The 22,617-nt window shown below is 38.0% G+C and overlaps 1 protein-coding gene across 1 annotated transcript; it reads left to right on the plus strand.

The window, feature by feature from the left end:
• The first annotated feature begins 6,825 nt into the window (after positions 1-6,825).
• Positions 6,826-21,131, plus strand: EQTN (equatorin). Its single transcript, XM_047769221.1, is given in 8 exon segments — positions 6,826-6,901; positions 7,132-7,257; positions 10,157-10,243; positions 14,456-14,506; positions 15,715-15,771; positions 18,722-18,875; positions 19,329-19,559; positions 20,957-21,131. Coding segments are annotated over 8 exon segments (957 nt in total).
• The last annotated feature ends 1,486 nt before the right edge of the window (positions 21,132-22,617 follow it).

Consider the following 22,617-nt stretch of genomic DNA (forward strand, 5'->3'; position numbering starts at 1 on the left):
AGAACATGGGTTTGATCCCTGGCCTTGCTCAGTGGGTTAAGGATCCTGCATTGCTTTGAGCTGTGGTGTAGGTGGCAGACACAGCTCAGATCCTGCATTGCTGTGGCTGCGGTGCAGGCCAGCAGCTACAGCTTCGATTTGACCCCTAGCCTGAGAATTTCCATATGCCACAGGTGCAGCCCTAAAAAGACACACACACGCACAAAACCTATCAATGGAAAGAAATCATAGTGTCATATATAATAATTATAATTTTATCTGATTTTTCTTCTATTTCATTGTGAAGTAGATGTTAACAGAACAAATTATTTTAACAGAAACTTCTCCTTGTATGAGTGCACCATTCATCATCTGAGTTTTCATGAAGACAAAAATCCGCAGTACTTAATAAATTAAAACCTAAATGAATAAATCCAGTTCAATATAATTAAACATGATTGAGCTTATAATATATTACTACATATTAGATTTAGTTGAATATCTGCTCCATAAGAAATCACATCACATAATTGAGATGTGACTTCATCTATAAGCAAATCAGCAAAGGATAAGAGTTAGTCTAGACATTTTTTCAAGAAACACATAAAACAAGGGGGAAAAGGCATCAACAGATTCCTGTATTTATCAACCCAGAAGCAATACCATGGATACCTATTTCTCCATAATTGTGCATATAATATCTCTACAATGATGTATTTAGTACTGAAAACTACATGCTGACATCTATAAGAAGTAGAAGCATTTAGAAAAGTAATTCTGACTTTATCTAAAGGCTAATTATTTCACTCAGGGCTTGTCTTAATCAGACATATAGTCACTTGAAGGTACAGTTGAGATCTTTGGCTCACATGTCTGTGGTTAAGGCAAAACCTTGATAAAGATGCTAATGCCTTTTAGACAAGATGCAGTGTGATGGGAGAAGTTCACGCTGGCAGCTCATGAAAAGCCCTTTTCCTCCATTTGCTTGGCCTCTGGGTCTCTTTCCTCCAGATCATCTCTCCCTTCCCACTCTTCACAAACTGAAGCCAGGCTGCTCTATCAGGTCCAGACCTGGCTGCGCCCCCTGTCCCCACTGCTCAGAACCCTTCCCTGGTAGCCCACCCCCACCTGTGTGAACCAAACTCTCTTTAGCGAGGGCCCAGGGTAGGCTTCTCACAGGTTAGAAAGAATGGCCAGAAGGCCTGGCATTTTCTTGGCCTAGAAAGTTTAAAGTTAAAAAATCAAGTGTGATTTACAGATGGTCTCATCACCATCACTCCTCACCTTTATTTCATGGAAGAAAGGACCTTTCAACACCAAAAGAGTAGAAAGAGTAGATCTCAAAATAGAAGCCTGTCCTTCAGGGTCCCCCGGAGTAATTAAAAGCATCTACACCTACAGCAACACACTGGATGATGCACCTGCGTCGTAATGCAGGTGTCTGAAAGAGCCACATGCTGTTTTGATGACTTTGGTGCTGGTGGTGGCAGGTTTTCCTGGGGAGCCTTGTACGCCTAGAGGCACTTGACTGCTTGGTCAGTATAGCTTTTCAATACCTGCTAACTCCTTGTGATGCTGCCTGCCTGATCATCTGTAAAAGGGAGGGCGGGGAGTCCACTCTCCAGGACAGCCTAGGGGAACAAGAACACACTCTGCCTGAGCAACTGTCACTGTCTCCATGTGATCTGAAGACAGAACTGCTGGGACCACCACTAGGGTAAGAAATGACTCCCTCTTGATTCCCTCAAAATTAGTGATATTTCTCCACCCTCCCTTCTCTCATTCTCTGTTACTAGCCCAACCTGGCCTAGAGGACTGAGAACTAGACTCACCAAACCTCCTCTTTGGCTAAGGACCCACCCCCACCTCCTCCAGCTTCCTCCAGCTAGGTGGTCTCAGCTGGAAGGTAGGCAGCAATAAAGAGAGCTTGCCTGCTAGCCAGGATCTGTGTTTCTGTCTAAAGTTTCCTAGGGGAACAGATATTTTGCTCCATCCCTGGAACTAGATAAGGAGACCTTAGTCAGAATAATATTCATAGGATCGAAGCTGGATATAGAAGTTAAGAGAGGAGGGAGCAGCTGGATGGGAATAAACTGAGAGGAATGGGAATGAGATCCCCATTTGGCAGAAGAACAAGGATGGCAGGAGATTTTGAATTAGAGAGCTGCCAGGGGAGAAGATTGTGCTCAGAGAGTAATCTCTTTAAATTTAAGACTCCAATTTTATTTATTGCTGCCTAAGGATATACACCAAAACTTAGGAATTTAAAACAACACTTATCAGATCTCATGACTTTTCGGGTCATGAATTCAGGCAAGCCTCAGCTGGGTGATTTCTTCTGCCTCACATGATGGCAGTTATTTGATGAGGTTCAGCTGGTGGCTGGGTTGCTGGATGGGGCCAGGATAGTGTCAATCACATGCCTGGTGTTTCACAGGATTGGCCAGAAGACTGGGCTCGGCTGGCTCCTTTTTCCTCTCCATGTAGTCCCTCTCCATGAGCAGTCACCAATAAGGTACCCTTTCTACGGCATGTTAGGTCTTACAAGCTAGTATATTCCAAGAGACAGGGGTGAAGCTGTCATTGCAATACATAGTGTTATGTGTTCCCTTTTCATGGCCACTTTATGAGACTTCACTAAAGGCACATCTTATCTTACAAATTTCTATTAAGACATCAGATGTCAGAGTTCCCATCGTGGCTCAGCAGAAATGAATATGACTAGCATCTATGAGGATGCAGGTTCGATCCCTGGCCTTGCTCAATGGGTTAAAGATCCGGTGTTGCCATGAGCTGTGGTGTAGGTCGCAGATGTGGCTCAGATCTGGAGTTTCTCTGGCTGTGGTGTAGGCCAGTGGCTACAGCTCTGATTCAACCCCTACCCTGGGAACCTCCATATGCCACGGGTGCACATTATTCTGTAGTGTTGATCTGGAGGGGCATTTCTTACATTGGAAGAAGGGAGTACATTAATGTTAGTAGGAATTTTTGTTCTTGATTTTGTGCTGACATTTAATTGATTTACAATGTTGTGTTAGGTTCATGTGTATAGCAAAGTGAGTCAGTTTATATATATGTATGTACATGTGTATTCTTTCAGATTAATTTTTATTATAGGTTATTACAAGATACGATGCTATACAGTAGGTCCTTGTTGATTATATATTTTATATTTAGTAACTCCTGATTTATCTCTTCCTCCTTCTCCTTTGATAATCATAAGTTCATCTTCTATGTCTGTGAGTCTATTTCTGTTATGTAAGTTAATTTGCCTCATTTTTTAAGAATCCACATATTATTAATCTCCTATGATATTTGCTTTTCTCTGACTTATTTCACTTACTATGATAATCTCTTGGTCCATCCATGTTTCTGTAAATGGCATTATTTCATTCTTTTTTTTGGCTGAGTAGTATTCCATTATAGATATGTATATACCATATCTTCTTTATCAGTTTCTCTGCTGATGGACATTTATGTTGCCTCCATGTCTTGGTTATTGTAAGTAATGCTTCAGTGAATATTGGGGTGCATATATCTTTTTGAATTAGAGTTTTCTTCAGATATATGCCCAGGAGAGGGATAACTGGATCAAATGATACTTAGTAGAAATTTATAAAGTAAATTAATTCAGAGGCATGAGTATTTGTCATCAGAGAACAGAAAAAAAAAAGACAGGGAGACTATAGAATATTAACTTCCTTGCAAACCCACAAGTGAGGAGAGCCAAGAGTAAATGGGTATCTGAAGTCTCAGTAGAGCCAGAACTGAGCAAGCACTGTCCTTTGTTGCTCTGACAATGGGACACCTTTCCATTATAATATTATTATCATGTGGAATAGTATTCAGTAAATCAGTGCAGAGCAAAAGTATCAGAGAGGGGGTTGGGGGAGGTTCAGAGGATCAGACCATAAAGGAAAGAATTTTATTTATGTTTTGAAAAGTTGATGTTTTTAGGATATTTTGAGTTCTGCAGACCTGTCATGTAGGATTCTCTCAGTAATAAACTATGATAAATTTATACACCTGTGGTTTTATGTTTCATCACCTCTCCTGCCTGATGCCCTCACTGCATAGAAAGACAACCCCCAAAAGCAGAGTGGGCAGGTCTATATGAGCTATGTACAAATGTCCATTTGCAGGCTCTTTGTTCCATTGGTGGGATAGTGCTGGGAGATAGAGAAAAGATGGGCCAGCATAATCCTGCCAGGTCTTTAATGTGTTCCCCATGAGTTCATATTAGGTTGGTCTTTTGACAACACCCACTATTTAGTCTCCAAATTGCTCAGGCCTTTAGCTTATAAAATGGGTTGCTATAAGAAACAGTCCTGGAGTTCTCATCGTGGCTCAGTGGTTAACGAACTCGACCAGTATCCACGAGAACGTGGGTTCAATCTGTGGCCTTAGTGGGTTAAGGATCTGGTGTTGCCGTGAGCTGTGGTGTAGGTCGAAGATGCAGCTCAGATCCCAAGTTGCTGTGGCTGTGGCATAGGCTGGCAGCTGCAGCTCCAATTCAACCCCTAGCCTGGAAACGTCCATATGCCATGGCTGCAGCCCTCCCCCCCCAAAAAAATAGATGTGAACAAGGCATTACTTCAAGTTGAAAGAGCAGATATAAGATAGGAGAGAAAGGAAATAGAACAGGATTTGGGGCAAAGAGATCAAACATCTCACTTAAGGTCAAGCTAGTAATTAGTGAAAGAACAGAAATGCAAACCTATATCACCAGATCACAGTACTAAGACAAAAGGAGAATTGGACACAGACACACATATAGACACAAACACACAGAGAATGCCATGTGAAGTTGAAAGCAGAGATGGAGATGATGGAGAGGAAATCAAAGAACAACAAATGTCCTATTGGCAGTACTCAGAAGTTCTGAATGTTCCTGAGTCCACTAAATTTGAAAATAATGACATTGTCACTTCCCACTTCATTTTCCTGAAAATTCCCTTCCCAAAACTTTAGGTAGGGTCAGTCACAGTAGACATCTGTGCAATGGTTGGGGGAAGAGAGCCATATGGCCCAGGGTGGGGTGTCAGAGCTCAAGCAGGATGATAAGGAATTTTGAGTAGGAGGAGTGATACTGGATACAGTATCAGAGCCAAGGCAGGATCATCCATGATGTAGCAGAGTGGGAGGAGTGGCTTGGCATGGGTATTGGAGCCCAAGAGAAATGAGGAGGGCATCTGTGTAGGAGGGCTGCCTACATGAGGTGGCAGAGGCCAATAGGACATTTGCTGTTCTTTGATTTCCGCTCCATCATCTCCATCTCTGCTTTCAACTTCACATGGCATTCTCTGTGTGTTTGTGTCTATATGTGTGTCTGTGTCCAATTCTCCTTTTGTTTATAAGAATAGCAGTCATGCACAAAAAATAAACTTATGGTTACCAAAAGGGATAGCAGGGTTTTGTGGAGAGATACATCAGGAGTTTGGGATTATCATACCTACACTACTATATATAAAATAGGTAAACAACAAGGACCAACTGTATAGCACAGGGAACTATACTCAATATCTTGTAATTACCTATAAAGGAAAAGAATTTGAAAAAGTATATAAATATATATGTGTGTTATGTGTATATAACTGAATCACTTTGCTGTACACTTGAAGCTAACGGCATTGCATAATAACTATGCTTCGAACTACTTTGAATAGCAGTCGTGTTATATTAGGGACCCACACTATTTTTGTATTGCTCCATCTTAACTAATTTTGTCTGTAATGACCCCGTCTCAGAGTCACATTCTGAGTGAGGTACTAGGGGGTTAGCTGTGCAGTGGTTCAGGGCAGCCAGGGGCACGCTTTCCTCTCCTCTTCTATGTTGCCCTCTGTGAGGGAAATGCCAAAGTAAAGCACTCCAGAGGCCTGCTAGTTCTTAATCACATCTCCTCTCCACCTCCCAGCACTTGGCAGAAGAACGGGCAGGAGGGTCTGATAGAAAAACTGTGCTATGCACAGAGCCACTTCCCTTTGGTTGAGCAGGGATGTGATCCTGACTCTGTTTTCCTTTAGGATAAGTCCTCTCTGCTTCCTCTCACCCTCTTACACAATTAGACTCCTGCCAAGTTCACTCTTTAGTTTCTCAGATATGCCCAGCTGAAACCACACTGGCTGGACTTCATCTGTGAGTCGTCATTACATTGAAAAAAAAAAAAAAACCTTCTTTTTAAATGCATATGCTTTTTTTCCTGATGCTTATGTCATTTTAATACAAATATTCTCCAGAGCTGAGAGGCTATCTGTCAATATTAAAATGGATGGAGAGCAGGTTAGGTGATCCTTTAATATGAAGAGCAATATTGGTGGCATTGTCCATTTGATTTCTTGCCTTTATTATTATATGAGTCATCATAGGATAAACACATAGATAATTTTATATGCCTAAGTCCTATTCTGACTTAGTTTTAGATAATTTTCTATATCTGTATGTGAGGTAAAAGACCAGTTTCACTGATAAAAATGTTTTTAGTAAAACAAAAGTTTGTATTTCATAAAGCAAATGCATCCTAAAACCCCTGCTCTCATTTTTCTATCAACAATTGTAATATTTCTTTAAAATACAGGGACTAATATTTTACATTATTTCATGAAAACATACCTCTTAATTTTGAAAGAAAATCTTATGATAGTTTATTTGAAAAAAACAAAAACTAAAAACTAAAAACCATCACAGGACCAAAGATAAAGACAGCAGACTAAGTCACAAAGCTTTTAGAAATTCCTCCCTGGCATTCTGACCTCCATCTGGCAGTGACATCATAATGTCCCAGCTGGTTATAGGACCTGCTGGGCAACAGACACAGTAGATCACTGGATAAATCACGTCATTTTCACAATGAATTTTATATTGTTTATTGTTTTATATGGGGTGTTTTCCCCAGAGATTAGTGGTATGGATCCCACTTATGAAGGTGAGAAAGCATTTAAAACTTTCACTGAAATAGCAGATAAGGGGTCCCCTTATCCCAGAAAACTGGTCCATGGCAATTTTCTGTAGGGTTATATAGTTTATTGGTGGAAATATGGCATAACATATTTTAATCTCTGCCTCAAATCCTTTGTGAAAAAAAAATAAGTTAGGAAAAGAAAGTAGTCCAAAAAATCAACATATTTTTGATCTGTGGTCATCTTTTTTTTTCAGGGCCTTATATAACACCTGTAGATGAACAGCCAAAGACTGAACAACCACATACAAAGGAAGAAGAAATTAAGGAGAATATCCCTGCTAATGACAAAACTGACGATTATTATAAAAATACAAAACAATGTAAGATTTTAAAGTTAATAGCAATATATATACAGAAGCTAATTATACTAGTTTGATTTAACTCTTTCTAAAACTCCTATAATAATTTTATCTCCTACTTGAAATTTAATTTACCTTGTAGATGTCTCAGTGTATAAAATGAAATTCTTATTTCCTACAACTTTTTTCATGATATGTTATGAAGTTTAAGATTCTTTTGGTATTTATCTATAATTAATACAGGGCTTATCATAGAAGTATGGTTATTCACATTAGTAACAATTGACCTAATTTTACGGTGAGTTAATTGAAATTTATTTAGAGGTGTGTTTCAGTTTCCTCTAGGGCTTCTTGAAACAAACTTCCACAGATTGGAGGGCTCAAAGCAAAGTATTTCTTCTCTCACAGTTCTCATAGAAGCCAGAAACCCAAAATCAAAGTTTTGGCCACTCCCTGCTGTGGCTAAAGCCTCTAGGGGACTTAACTTCCCTGCTCTTCTAGCTTCCAGTATCCCCAGACATCCTTGGCTTGTAGCAGCAGAACCCCAGTCTCTGTCTTCACAAGTTCTTCCTGTGTCTCCATATCCAAATTTCCCTCTTCTTAATGAGGACACCATTTTGGATAAGGAGCCCACCGACTCCATTGTGACTTCATTCTAACTAATTAAATATTTATGACCCTATTTCCAAATTGGGCCACATTTTAAGGTACTGAGGGTTAGGACTTCACATATGTTTTTTGAGGTGAAGAAAATTCAACCCATAACAAGACGATTTTGATATGTTTGGAAGGTCCACTAAACTTCAGTTTATTCACCATCTCTCTTAAGGGCTTTCTTTACATGTCCTTATAAAGTCTACCATTCTAAAATGTGAAAAAGTCCTAAGAAACTCTTGTTAAAATTCAAAAATAATTAAATCTAATTATTGTGGAATCTTTAATAATATTAATCAAAGAAAAATAGAAATACAACAAACAAAGATATATATCAACATGTATGTACACACACACACACACACACACACACACACACACACACACGCACACACACCCTATGCAGGTACTTTGAAAACTATAATACATAAGTTGTATTTTTTTTTTCATGAATCACTACCCTCTTTTGTAGGTTAAAAAAAATCCCTGATGCTCTGAGAGGTCAATTGCCAGGTTTCATAGCTACAAGGAAGCAGTGCCAGAAGTGGTGTCTTATCTATCCACCACAGGTTGCCTCTACTGTATGCAAAATGATGCACTCATTTCCTTTCCAGGATGTACCTCTATTTTTAATTAACCAGAGGGTAAATAAGTCATGAATCTGATTATTATTTTGATTAAAGAAAAAAACTTTCTTAAACACACACACATACAAAAAACATAAATGGTGCTACACTAAAGAATCTCATTATGACTTGCTTTACTGATTTAACAACTCCTAAGCTCTTTTCACAACTACCTCATTATTTTTATGGATGTAGAGTACCATAAAATGATGTCCCATAATTTATCTACTACCTTATTAAAAATTAGATTATGTGCAATTTTTCCCCTTGTGCATTCTTCTCATATACACTTGGGTATATGTTTCTTTGGATAGATACCTGGTATTGGGATTTCTGAATCAAGGATAAATCTTTTAAAAAATTTATAAATACCGCCAAATTACCCTCTAAATTGTGTCTACCAATTTACCTCCCCAAAGAATGCTTTACAATATCACATACAATGAATATTATTTATCATATTTTGTGAATAAGTGAGAATTTTTCATTACTGTTTAATTTGCACTCTGATTACCTGTGAGGCTGAGAATTTTTTCTGAGTTTACTGGGCATTTTAATGTGTACTGTGATTTACCTGTTCATATCCTTGGCCCATTTTTCCATTATGTTGTATTTTCATTTATTTGTAGGGGTTCTTTTTACACTTAAGTCTTTTCTCTAGGGTAAAAGTAACAAATATTTTCTCCCAGGCTGTTGCTTATCTTTAAACCTGTTTGATTATCAAATTCATAGAAATTTCAGAGAAAATTTACAATTTTATAACATAAATTCTTAATTATAATTTCTTCATTTTTATCTTGTTTAGAAAGGCCCTATCCAATCTAAGACATTAAATTATTTTCCAATTATTTAAATAATTTCATAGTTTTTAACTCGGGTCTAAACACAGTTTTGTATATAGTGTAAAATAGGCATAAAATGTTATATTTTTCAATGAAGATTGTCAATTGTCTAGAACTAATTCCTCACTGTTATGAAGTTCACATTTAATATAATCTAAATTCCACTTGAAATTAGTTCAATTGCTACCTTTGTATTGTTTCTTTGATCTGTCTTTCCTTGCAAAAATACCACAGTATTTTAATTTTATACTTTCATAACTCATAAAATGAATATTGGGTTGTGATTCCTTTTATTTCTCCATATTTCTAGCTCAGAAATTCTTCAAAATTATGATACATTGATGGCACTGTGTGTGTGTGTGTCCCCAACTCTCCCTTTTTTATAAGAATAGCAGTCATGCATAGAAAACAAACTTCTGATTACAAGGGCAAATGAATGCTTCTTAGTTGGCTAAAATTTGACAATGCTTATAAAATAGGGATAATATTACATATCTAAAAATCTATTTCAGTACCGATTATGCACTTACTTTTTTTTTGTATTTCTTTGATCATTTCTCTTCAGAAAGAGTCATTTAGCATAAGGATACTAGTTTGGCTTTTTCCCCATGAATTTTATTTTTGACCCTTGCCCCATTCATTATCTTGTAGATGAAGAATATCTCAAATACTTTATTATTCTTTTCTTGGAATTAGTCAATGCATATGTTTTAAGGGAAAAAATCAGGCAAGGAATGATGTAAAGGAATAAGAAATAACTTAGCTAGCTGCTGAAAAGTTTTGATCTTATGTTTTCAGATGTGTTCACAACACAAAATCCAAATGGCACTCAGTCTGAAATAACTGTGAGAGCAACAACTGACCTGAATTTTTCTCTGAGAAACTGTAAGTACTGAAAGGTACCATTGAAAATATGAAGAACCCTTAAAGTGAGATTTCAAAACAGCACCAGAGAGTATTGTATAGGAAAATGGTGTTGGTGGAGTTAATGTCATCAGGGAGTCTTAGTTCCTAAAATGAGCTTCTACTATGCCATTGCACTGATAAATTCATAATGCAAGGAGGTTCTTACATTTCTTAATCCCTCCCCCCTCCTTTTTTTTTTTTTTTTTTGCTTTGCAGGGAACAAAAAATAAAATAACTAAATTTAGGACTCAAGAAAATTGTTTTTTCTTAAACTCATATTTTTACTTCTTTCTGCTTTAAATTTTCAACTTCAAATGTTCTTATTTCCTTTTTGCATTTTCCCACCATGTGTAACTACTGATAGAAAAAAACTGTTGCCAGCATGTGACTTTGGAGGGCATTACAAATCTCTAAACTATGTATACCACATCTTTCACCTGAAGTATCAACAGCTCATATTTTTGAAACACAAAAATAAAACAGAATACAAAGAAAAGAGGACGAAAGTAAATAGGCAAAAGAGAATGTTTCTGGCTATGACAATATTCAATACAGGGAAAAGCTAGACTCAGTAATTCCTAGTTATTAATAAAGCAACTTCATAATAATGAACTATTTTGAGCAGTTCCAAACCTTGGGACATAAATGAGATAGGGATACTTCAAGGGAATACAATAATAGGACAAATCACTCATGGGAATTTTGCTGTACACAGCAGACAACATCTTGAGTTGTTTGGGACAAGACACACAGAGGCAATTCTTAAACCAACCAGGTATCTGAAATTCCCTTAGGAGATGGATTATTGAGGACCACAGGACCCACGGAAGAAATTCCAAAACTGTACCTTCTCTTCCCACAATTCAGGTCCCCAAGGGATTGTCAAAGTTGAGTTGGGATAGGAAATTTTGCCATTTTCTAACAGAAGGAGAAATGTTGACATAGTAAACATCTTAGAGGAGCAAGCTCCCCAAGGAGATGGAAATCTTCAGGATAATTTTGACTAACAATTCTTTTAGTCCCTAAAACTACCAGGGCAAGGCAGTAGTTAGGCAATCCAGATATTTTTCTCCAAAGTCAAGTATGAGGGTTTCATAACAGAGTTTAAGGATTACTTACCAGTTGTTCCAGTCTTGCCTGAATCAGTGTCAACTCTGGTAACATATTCTTTTTTCCATTCTTGTCAATAAGATCCCTATAAAAGTGCTGATTGTAGGCTCCATAGAAATATTCCTATAGTAGGATTGCTTCTACTTCATATGGGACTTTATTGACTCTTGTATTAAGCAAATTAACTGAAATAGTCAACCTCATGGGCTGGCAGGGATCAGGGGGTGGGGAGGAATGGTCCTCCAATCAAAGTTGTTCCCAGATACACTCCAGACAGACACAATGTAGACCGAGATGTGTACTAAATCAGGCCTGAAAATCCTTGATTTGTAGCCCCAAATCTTCATGGCCAAAGCTCTATTTTGAGTAGTTAACATGCATATATATTTTCAGTTTACAAGGACATTGATGTTAACTCCCTCTTTCATGTCATTACACTGAGCAACGAAGTTGTCCTGGGCCAGTGTCACTTCAAGGCCTAAACTGGGAACCATGTGAAGCCAATGTTCCTCACCCCATAGATCTTCCTAACCACCAGAGGAGGCCTGTGGGCCCATACTCTCAGTTTTTCCTCCTGCTTGCACATTATAGGCATATTAATCCCACCTCAGGCAACCCATTATCACACAAATTTTATTTTTCAATGCCTTCTTCTTTCCCTTCTTTGAAGGTATCTCAGGAAAATGTCAACATCCTTCTCTTCACTTTTTTATTCTGTTTTTTAAGCTGGGAAAAAATGTATAATTACAAATGTTGAGTCAACATTTTTATCTGCTGATAATCCATTATCCTTTTTTCTAGATAAACTCATCAATGAAACAACTACATTGCCACCTCCTGAAAGAACTGAAAATGAAGAAGAAAGTAAAGAATCTATTGAAAAAAATATTCACAGTATTAAAGCTACAACACTGTAGTCAGACCTGGAGCATATCATTATATGACTGAAAACTTTAACTTTCATTACTCTGAGTATTTCATAAAGTAATAGCATGCTTAAAGACTTTGTACTACTATAATTTAAAGTCGCTCTAAAATCTTTTACATGGTGAAAAACCAAAAACCAATTTTGAGATTTACTTGAAAAGGAACAGGAAGTGAGGTCTTTTTAAGATACAGTTTTAGGACTTCCCACTGTGGCAGAGTGGGATTAGCAGCGTCTCTGCAGTGCCAGGATGCAGGTTTGCTCCCCAGCCTGACACTGTGGGTTAAATGATCTGGTGTTGCTGCAGCATAGTTAGCAACTGTGGCTTGAATCTGATCCCTGACTGGGGAATTCCATGTGCTGTGGGGCAACCAAAAAAAAAAAGATTCATTTTAGTAAAATGTGTTGCATTTATATTTATATAAAGTATTTTATATAAAATATATACACATGCATATACTTTATATAATATACTTAATATATTAATATAATTTTAAAATAATGTAACAATCACATGCTTGAGAAATAAACTTGTCTCTGCTCAGAGTTAATCATTAGTGTTTCCTACGACTACTAGGCAGGGAAAGTTCAGAGTGAGGGTTTGCAAAATTAAAATCATCATTTGAGTTTTCTGACAAGAATATATATTTTTTCATTTCCAAAGAGTTTTGCTTTTTATTAAGATTTTTATTTTTTCTATTATAGTTGATTTACAATGTTCTGTCAATTTCTGCTGTACAGGAAAGTGACCCAGTCATACATATATATCTATATATGTACATTCATTTTCTCACATTATTCTCCATCGTGTTCCATCACAAGTGACTAGACACAGTTCCCTGTGCTATATAGCAGGATCTCATTGCTTACCTACTCCAAATGCAATAGTTTTCATCTACTAACCCCAAACTCACAGTCCATCCCACTCCCTCCCAATCCACCTTGACCACCACAAGTTTGTTCTCCAAGCCCATGAGTTCATATCTTTTCTGTAGATAGGTTCATTTGTGCCATACATTGAATATTGATTTTTTATAAATTACTTATTAAAATATAATGACCCAGTATGGTTCTCCATTTTTTTTTTTTTTTTAGGGCTGCACCTCAGCGTAGAGAGTTCCCAGGCTAGAAGTTATATCAGAGCTGCAGCTGCTTCCAGCCTATATCACAACCACAGCAATGTGGGATCCAAGTCGTGTCTGTGAAATACACCACAGCTCAAGGCAATGCCAGATCCTTTACCTAGTGAGGGAGGCCAGGGATCAAATCTGCATCCTCATGGGTACTGGTTGCACTCATTACCACTGAGCCACAAGGGGAGCTCCCTGATCTCCTTCATCTTAAATGATAAGTGGTCTAAATGAAGACAGTGGCCCTGTCCTTACATGAACCCTATATTCTCCAGTTCATGCACTCCAAGTATGTTTCTAATGTGATTACTCTGAGTTAGTTTGCATCATTATCACTACTAAGAAAAAAAAAAACTTTTTTGATACATTTAAAAATAGAGATATGATCATAGTGGTATACCCCTTCTTAAATATCTTCAGTAATTTACTAGTAGGTTTGGGGTCATGTTCTAAATTCTTAAGGAGGTTTTCAAGTGTGAAATGAACTGATCATTAAAGAACTTTCCAGTCTCTTCTCTGGTCACATTCCCCACCCACATTCTTCACTCCAGACTTCCTAAAGCTCTCAGAGCTTACCGAATGTGCTCATGACAACCTGAGTTTACTCACAATGGAATGGCCTCTCTCTCACCTAGTTTGCCTGGCAAACAATTTCTGGTTCTTTGAGCCTATACTGGAACCTCAGCTCCCTCTGGAAGTGTTTCCGGCCCTTGCATGTTGAATTAGATCCCTCTGTGCATAACACCTGTGCATTGCTATTAAAGCCCTCATTACCCTGCAACACAAATAACAGTGATTCTTGTCAGCTTCCAAAGTTGAGAGTGTGTTCCTTGAGCTAATAAAGCCTGTGTCTTGTTCATTTCTGTAGCTTTAATGCCAACCACAGGGTTTGGCACATGATACAAGCTCAAGGTATAACTGCTAAGTGAATAAACCAACAAACAAGTGAATGACTGTTCTATCAAAATTTTACTAATGCCAAATGACCTTATTTTGTTATCCTGTTATATTTTGTTTTTTAAACAGAAACAACCCAGGGTCCAAATGAGCCTGCATTTTGGACAATGTTAGCTAAAGGTAAACTCATAATAGTTAGGTAGCTTGGAAAATGTTTCAGTTTTCTAAAGTCTTCTGTAAGAAACCCAAGATCAAAGTAAATACTTCTAATACTAAGAATTACTAAGTCAATATTTTTCTGCCATCCTCACAGGTAATAGCAATTACAAAACACATTTTCTGATTCTCCCCACAAAAGATTTATCCTCCTACAAATGTTGCAATCTAGTCATTTAATTTATGATTAAAATTTTTAAATAAGGCTCTTGCTCAATATAAGCCCTCTTTGTATTTGGGATAATATGCACATAAGCACATGGAGATGCCTGAATGAATGCAAAGTATATAGCAAAATGTATGCATGCATAAAAGTATATAGCACAAATGTACAAGCATGCATGTATAAATGTAACATGCATATCATCTATAGATGCATACATGTATAAATGTAATTCATGTATCACACATATATGCATGTTATTTTTATAAATGTGAAATATATACCATATTAAATAGATCCTCATTTACAGATTCTATATTTGTGAATTTACCTACATTTAAAATTTATTTGGAAACCTCCAAATCAATTCTTGCAGAATTTTCCTCGTCATTTGCAGATATGTGCAAAGTAGCAAAAAAAAAAAAAAATTGCCTGATGCTCTTGTTCCTAGCTGAGGTAAAACAAAGGCCTTCTTTTTTTGAGCTCTCATACTGTAAATTGTCTTTCTTGTGGTCTATTCAGTGCTAGGTGTTTTGCATTTTTGTGCTTTCCATTGGTGATTTTGCTCTTTTAAGTGGCTCCCACGTATATAGTATTACAGTGCTGTTTAGTGTTGCTAAACTCAAGAAGCTGTGATGTATCTTAGGAAGAAAAATGTATTAGATAAGCTTCATATAGCTGTAAGTTATAATGCCATTTACCATGAGCCTGATGTTAATCAGCAATATATAAAAAATGAAGTGTCTGTAAACAGAAACACACATAAAACAAGGTTATATATGGATTGGTTGATAAAAATGTTGTGACCAGAGGCTCACAGGAAACTAACACTGTATTTCCATTAGGGACAATGGTGGTTCAGTATTCACAACTTCAATGCTCACATAATGTAGAGCATAACTACCCTAAACAGTGAGAATAAACTCTGTACAGTATACACATACATACATACACACAATTTTAGTAAATGAATTTTATTTACCATAACACCAATTTATTGTTTTAACAGCTATAAATGCAACCACTGAGGACAACCAACGAGATCAATTTTTTCACCCAATTCCAAGTAAGAACAAAATACTTCAATTAAATGCATACATAAATACTTGCATACATTTAAGTGTCTGCATGGTGATACTGTTTTCGCCAGTAAGGTGTAGTATAGGTAAGAGGGTAGCATGGTGGCTGACATCATACCAGAGAAGACATTTACTGTTTTAGGAAAGTTGCAGTTCCTGAACAGTGTTCTTCAATGACCGTATTGCAGATGGCTGTTTTCATTTTCCTGTTTTGTAACTTCTATTCCTGAAACAGTAAGCTAAATGGAGGAGTAAGCAAGTGAACAAGACATATGATGCAGTTTTTTTTTTAATTGATAGACTTTAATTTTAGAGCACTAAAAAATATTTTTAGGCTTATAGAAAAATTGAATAGAAAGTACAGAGTTGTCATATATTCCCTCTGCTCAATATCCTGTTATTAACATCTTCCATTGGTGTGGTGTGTTTTTTTTTAATAATTATAATATTGATACACTATTAATTAAACTTCGTAGTTTACATTAGTGTCCTCTCTTTGTGTCATACAATTCTATGTATTTTGACAAATGCATAATATCTTGTGTCCACCATTACAATCATACAGTGTAGCCTCACTGCCCTAAAAATCCCGTGATTTGATTTAGCCATCCTTTCCTTCCCCAATTCTTGGTAATTACTGATCTTTTCACTGTCTTTAGAGTTTTGCCTTTTTCAGAATGTCAGAGTTGGAAACATACAGTATGTAGCCTTTTCTGATGGGTTTCTTTTGCTTAGTACTATGCATTTAAGAATCCTACATGTCTTTTTGTGGCTTGATAATTTCTTTTCATCACTGAATAATATTCCCTTGTGTGGATGGACCAGTTTATTTATCCACTCACCTACTGAAGGGCATCTTGGTTTTTTCCACATTTTGGCAATTATAAATAAAGCTGCTACAAACATTCATTTGTAGGTTTTTGTGTAGACATAAGTTTTCAACTAATTTAGGTAAATACAAGGATTGTGATTGCTGGATCATATGGTAAGACCATATTTAGATTTGTAAGAAACTACAAACTGTCTTCCAAAGTGGTTTTGCTTTCCCACCAGCAATGAATGAGAGAATTCCAGCTGCTGAATATAGTTTTCATTAATGGATTAATTTTATTTATATAACTTGATGGAAAATTCCACAAGGCAATATATTAATTTCTTCCAAACCTCTTTCCCACAAAAAAATACATTGAAAAAGAAATAGTATCTGGCAATACGTCTAAGGCCTGTCACCTCAACTCTTTACTGAATAATTTGACAGGTACATCCACTTGCCTTTCAGTGCTTCAAGAAAATGGAGTCAGTCTTCTTTGTTTAGAAAAATGTTATATAGGAATGACAAATGATTTAGAAATATTTTGTCTTGGAGTTCCCATAGTGGCTCAATGGTTAACGAATCCGACTAGGAACCATGAGGTTGCGAGTTCGATCCCTGGCGTTGCCGTGAGCTGTGGTGTAGGTTGCAGATGTGGCTTGGATCCCACATTGCTGTGGCTCTGGCGTAGGCTGGCAGCTACAGCTCCGATTAGACCCCTAGCCTGGGAACCTCCATATGCCGCGGGAGCGACCCTAAAAATGGCAAAAAGACAAAAAGACAAAAAAAAATTGTCTTTTCAAGTAATTACATTGAGAATTATCTTCTATTATGTATTGAGCACATCCTACACTTTACATGCATTATTACATCAGCCCACACAGCAACTCCTTCATGGGGTTCAACCGACTTTCATAGTTGGTATTATCTCCATTACACCAATTAGGAAACCGAGGCTGAGGGGGGGGAAAAAAAAAAACACTGTCCAAACTTGTAATTAGCTTTTCTATAATTTTGACCATCACCTTGATGAAATGTACTACAAGCACACCTCTTTACAAACACCCTTTTAAGGAGTAGCAAAGCAATTCAGGAGCACAGCCCATTTTAACGTAATTTGATTATTCCCAAAGTAATCTGCCTCAAAGTCAACATATCAGTCATTGACAACTGCACACATTTTATTCCACTTACTCTAGCCTTGCACTTTGAAAATTACAATTTTTTAAATATCAGAGGGTATAGACATGGGAGCTTGTCATTGCCTATTACCAAAACATCATTACATAGAGAATAATGAAAACCCTTGGAACTTTTGGGTGAGAGGAGGTTGGGGGAAAGGGGAGAAATATCAACATGGTCATTTAAAGTCACTATTTAAATGTCTGTTAAGTCAGACATATATTCAGCAAGATATAAAATTTGGCAGTAAAGATATATTTTCATTATTTTAGTAAAAAGACTTTTGGCATTTCTGTATCCTGGAATGATTTTTATTACATAATTTATTTTAGAAAGTTAACTAAGTTCCGTATCTTTAACATCAAGATGCTGCTAGATTTGATCACAGTAATAAAATGGCAAATTCAGTTCTTATGCCATGGAGAAAGCATCATCATCCTTTTAGCTTAAAAGAAAAACTAATGCATGTCCCAATGGTAGAATTGCATCTTTCTTTCCTGAAGGACTAACCCCTCGTATATAATTTCACTACATTTTTAATAGTAATCTCTTCAGAGTCTTGAAATGGTTTTTATTTTGCTGGGGGGTTGGCTGATACATATGCATTTTAACATTTGGTAACCTGGGTTTGATACCAGATTTTGACACTACGAGACAAGGGCAAACCCATAAACTGTGGTCCTGGAAAATGGAGTGAATGAAGTGAAGGATAGCTCCTCCAAGATTATTGTGAAGGTGAAAGGTAAAAAATTTAAGAGTACTTAGCCATAGGGTGTGGCCTCAAGCCTTCTTTGCATTGTGTGGGGGTAGAGGTGTGAGAGCAGTGAAGAAGGCTTCCAGATGATGAAGGCTTCTCTTCAGTTGCTTTGTTATTTTTATTCTTCTGTGAAAACAAGCAGAACAGTGTCACTCTTTTCCATTGCATTTTCTTTCTTTCCTCTCAGGTTCTGATTTAAACCCTGCAAATGAAGACAACCTGGCAAAACTACGGGAAGCCAAATTAAAATTAATGCTGGGCATCTCGTTGATGACCCTATTTCTTTTTGTCATCATTTTGGCAGTCTCTAGTGCCATGCTGTACAAAATGAAGACAATGAAGTAAGTCTACAGTCATCCAGAGTCTTTATAACATGCGTGGCTGGAAACTCTTTAGTTGATTGCTAGGAAAACATAACTCCCAAATTTATAAGATATTCAGTTTGGCTCCATTTTCCTTATAGGGGTTGTCTCTCAAGAAATATCCCACCTGAGCTTTTTCCCAATATTTTAAATTGTCATCTAGAGATAGAAAATACCCTAGTCAATTGGAAAGGGTATAGAGAACCTAGAAATGCATTCTTTTTAAATAGCCTTAAAACAAAAGTGTTATGAATTCTCTTTGAAATAGCACATCTGTATAGGGCCTGATGTTTTTCATTGATTTATACAGCATTATAATAACCAATATATTGGACAGAATTCACATAACATTTTAAGATGCCTTTCTAAGTTAGGTTGAACTGCAGATGTACACAATTAAAAACAAGTCTTGATGTATGTTTTCTTTTTCAGATATGAAAAATCATGTGAGAGTGGTGAATACTCTGTCAACCCAGAGCTGGCAACTCTGTCTTACTTTCATCCATCAGAAGGTGTATCAGACACATCTTTTTCTAAGAGTGCTGAAAGCAGCACATTTTGGGGCACCACTTCTTCAGAATTAAAGAACTCAGACACTAAGTCAAAGTCTAGGACAACAGATGTGATTTCCACAGTCTCAGATGAGACAGGCATGAATGAAGAGTCAGACTTAATTCAGAGTGAGGAACCGAGCGAGGAACTGGAGGAACTGAGCGAGGAACCCACTGATGAATAGACACTTTTTTTGTCATAAAAAAAAAAATCTTTGTGACATTCCTATAATGGTTTGGAAACTGCTGCGACCTTCACATTTTCTGGTGTCTTAAAGGGCCAACGTATTCAATAAAATTCTTTCATCTACAAAAATTACTTAACGGAAAAAATACCATGAAATAAGGTGTGGAAATCTTCATCAAGTAAAAACGATCCTGGAAAGTGACTGATGGAAAGTATTCACTCTAGGCTGGCTGATTTTTAAATGAGAACATTTAGACATTTACCTTACTTGGGGGCATTTTGAGGGCTTTCAAGGTAATCAACACTAACTACACCCCTCCCCACCACCAAAGCAAAAAGAACACACCTGTTCATGTTTTACTGGCAAAACAGCTGTGCTGTATCAAGAGACAAAACTAGTACTAGAGACTCCTAGCGTTCTTAAATTGTTTCAAAGTCATCTACAGGGCTGCTCTCACAGGACAGTAAGAATTAGAAAAAAAATATTTCCATCTCTAAGGTATCCACAATCATTTGAAATATCATGATGTTCCAGAAGAAGAGAAAGGAAGAAGGGATCCCATCATGTAATTTCCTAGAGGGGGATTCACACACCCTTCCTTCTCTCTTCCTCCAAGCACCCAGCTCAGTATGCATTATTAGAAGAAAAGCAAAGATCTCAAACACTAATTCAATTTATTAGTGACTTATGAAGCCATCTATCCTAGGAGTATTTCTGTTTACAAAGACCAATAGAATAGGAATACTATTTCCCTTTTAGGAATCAGTTTCAACTGGAAGGATTTTAGGGACATGTATTGGGTCCTATGTGGTCATGTATGTATGACAGGGATGGGAAGAACTTAGGACAGGTTTTATCGTCCTTTTAAATTCTCACCTACTTTATTCTGGGCACTCTGATACATTATAGAACACTGAACCCTATGAAAGCCAAGTTTCCTTTACAGATCAAGAAATGAGAACTCATGTTGTTAGATACCTTGCCTAAGATTGCCTGCCCAAGAGAGGCAAAGTTCAGATGTGCTTTGACACTGAAGTTCTCTCCATGATCCATGACGGTAAACAGTCAAGCTTACAACAAAAGTCAAAGGGTTTTGTTTAGGAGCAAGGTAGGCATCTTAAGGCAGGAGATTCCTTAATCCAAAGGCTCTATCAGCTCTTGTGGAATTGTTTTGCCTATGTGTAGCTTAGGTCTTCATGGGCCTTCTTTCCCTTGGAGCGCAGACACACACATTACACTCACTACATTACACTCACCTGTCACAGGCCTACCATCCAATCAGAGTCATTCCCTCACATCCCATTTTCTCCGCTGACGCCAGCTTCAGCCTCCCTATTGGCTGGGAAAGCTACGAAGCTCCACCTTCCAGTAGCAAGGACTATATAAGGCGTTACCCTGCCGGGGAAAGTGGTAGCAGGGCTACTGTTTATATCTGCCTGGTGTTGTCAGTAGTACCCGCAGTTTTGGAGCCAGAGGAGGTGGTCTTGAGCAGTTAGCCCATGCTACCCTCTGCAGGTTACTTTTGCCATTTTCCGTGCCCTTTTGACAGCCCCGAGAGTCCGTGCCAGCGTTTATACTGCCAGTTCAAGCACCAGGAAATGCGGCGGGAACTGAGTGAGTCAAGTGATTGCAGCAGCTTGGAGGTGCTCCGGGTGCAGAGGAGCCACGTCGAATCCATAGGTGAGAAAGGGCTTGTGGGAAGAATGTCAGGTGGGTTTGGGGAGGGGTTAGCTATCAATTACTCCAGCCTTTATCCTCCACCTACCCTTGGAAAGGACCACAAATTTTCTTGATTGGAAATAGGTGTAAGGGTTATTTTTGAGTCACACAACTTGTCTCCAGTCCTGAAGTACTGTGGTGTGAGAAAGTTAATGTAGCATTACTTGACGAAAACGGCCAAAAGAGATGATGTCAATTATATTTTAAAATTTTGGTTTCTTATCCTCAGTTGGCATAACTTGCAGATACCACTGTAGATATCATTGTAAATTGCAGTCAAGTTTTCCGGGAGGAGCAAGCAGAGTATTAAATAGTTCTTACTGATGTCCACTTTCTTCTACCCCTTCTCCCAGTCTAGAAGTCAGGAGAGGGTCTTAGAGCCCAGGCTGGTGTGTATGTGTGTTGGGAGGGGGAATGTCTTCACACTTGTCCCCTGCTGATCCTGCATGTCATCACTAAACTTGGATTTCCTAAACAGGTTGTCTGGACCTCTGATCTGTTTCCTCTGAAAGGAAGTAATAAAACCATTTCCTTTTTAACTTGTCTCTCTCCCATTCCAAAACACCCTCGCATTTCCTTTCTCTGAAGCCTATAATCTTCCTCTTCTCCAGTCCTCAGAGAGGACTGTTTACCCTCACCTTAGCTACTTCAGGACAGTTCCTATAGAGTGGATGTTCTTGGCAAGAGAAAAACAAGCATTGGCCTTCAAGGAGAAACCAAGTTGTTAGAGACCCCAAGAATAAATCTTCCCAGCATTGCATACCTAGGATCAGGAAAATTAAATTGCTTGTTTATCTCTCCTACATAAAGTATGTTCGAGATATACCAAGCAATGAGGGTGCTATGGAAATTTTGAGCGTGTTTTTCATGTGGTCACACAGTTCCTGAAACTGGGGTTGAGGGCATCTTAGTGACATTCGGGAAGATAGTTGGCGTGGGCTGGTCATTTGAAAAGAACCTGCCCCGGTGACCGAAGGCTCAGCTTGCGGCCCCACTCTACACCCGCCGCCCGGCTTTATAGACCGCACCAGCTGCTCCGGTGGGTGGGTGGGGCGGGGCCAAGGTCATGTGGTCAAGACGGTAGTGGGCGGGGCGAGGAGCACGCAGTGGGCAGGCGTGTGAAGGCTGGTGGTTGCCAGCTGGTGGGGACGTTGGATCCTAGAAAGGAACGTACAGGTTTGCTGGTTTTCAGAGGCTTGTGAGTGTTCCTTGCTCCCTGACCGCCGTCCCCAATGTGAAATTACTCTAAGGAGTTTCTTATGC

This window comes from Phacochoerus africanus, chromosome 2 (assembly GCF_016906955.1).
Source record: "Phacochoerus africanus isolate WHEZ1 chromosome 2, ROS_Pafr_v1, whole genome shotgun sequence".
Classification (NCBI taxonomy): Eukaryota; Metazoa; Chordata; class Mammalia; order Artiodactyla; family Suidae; genus Phacochoerus; species Phacochoerus africanus.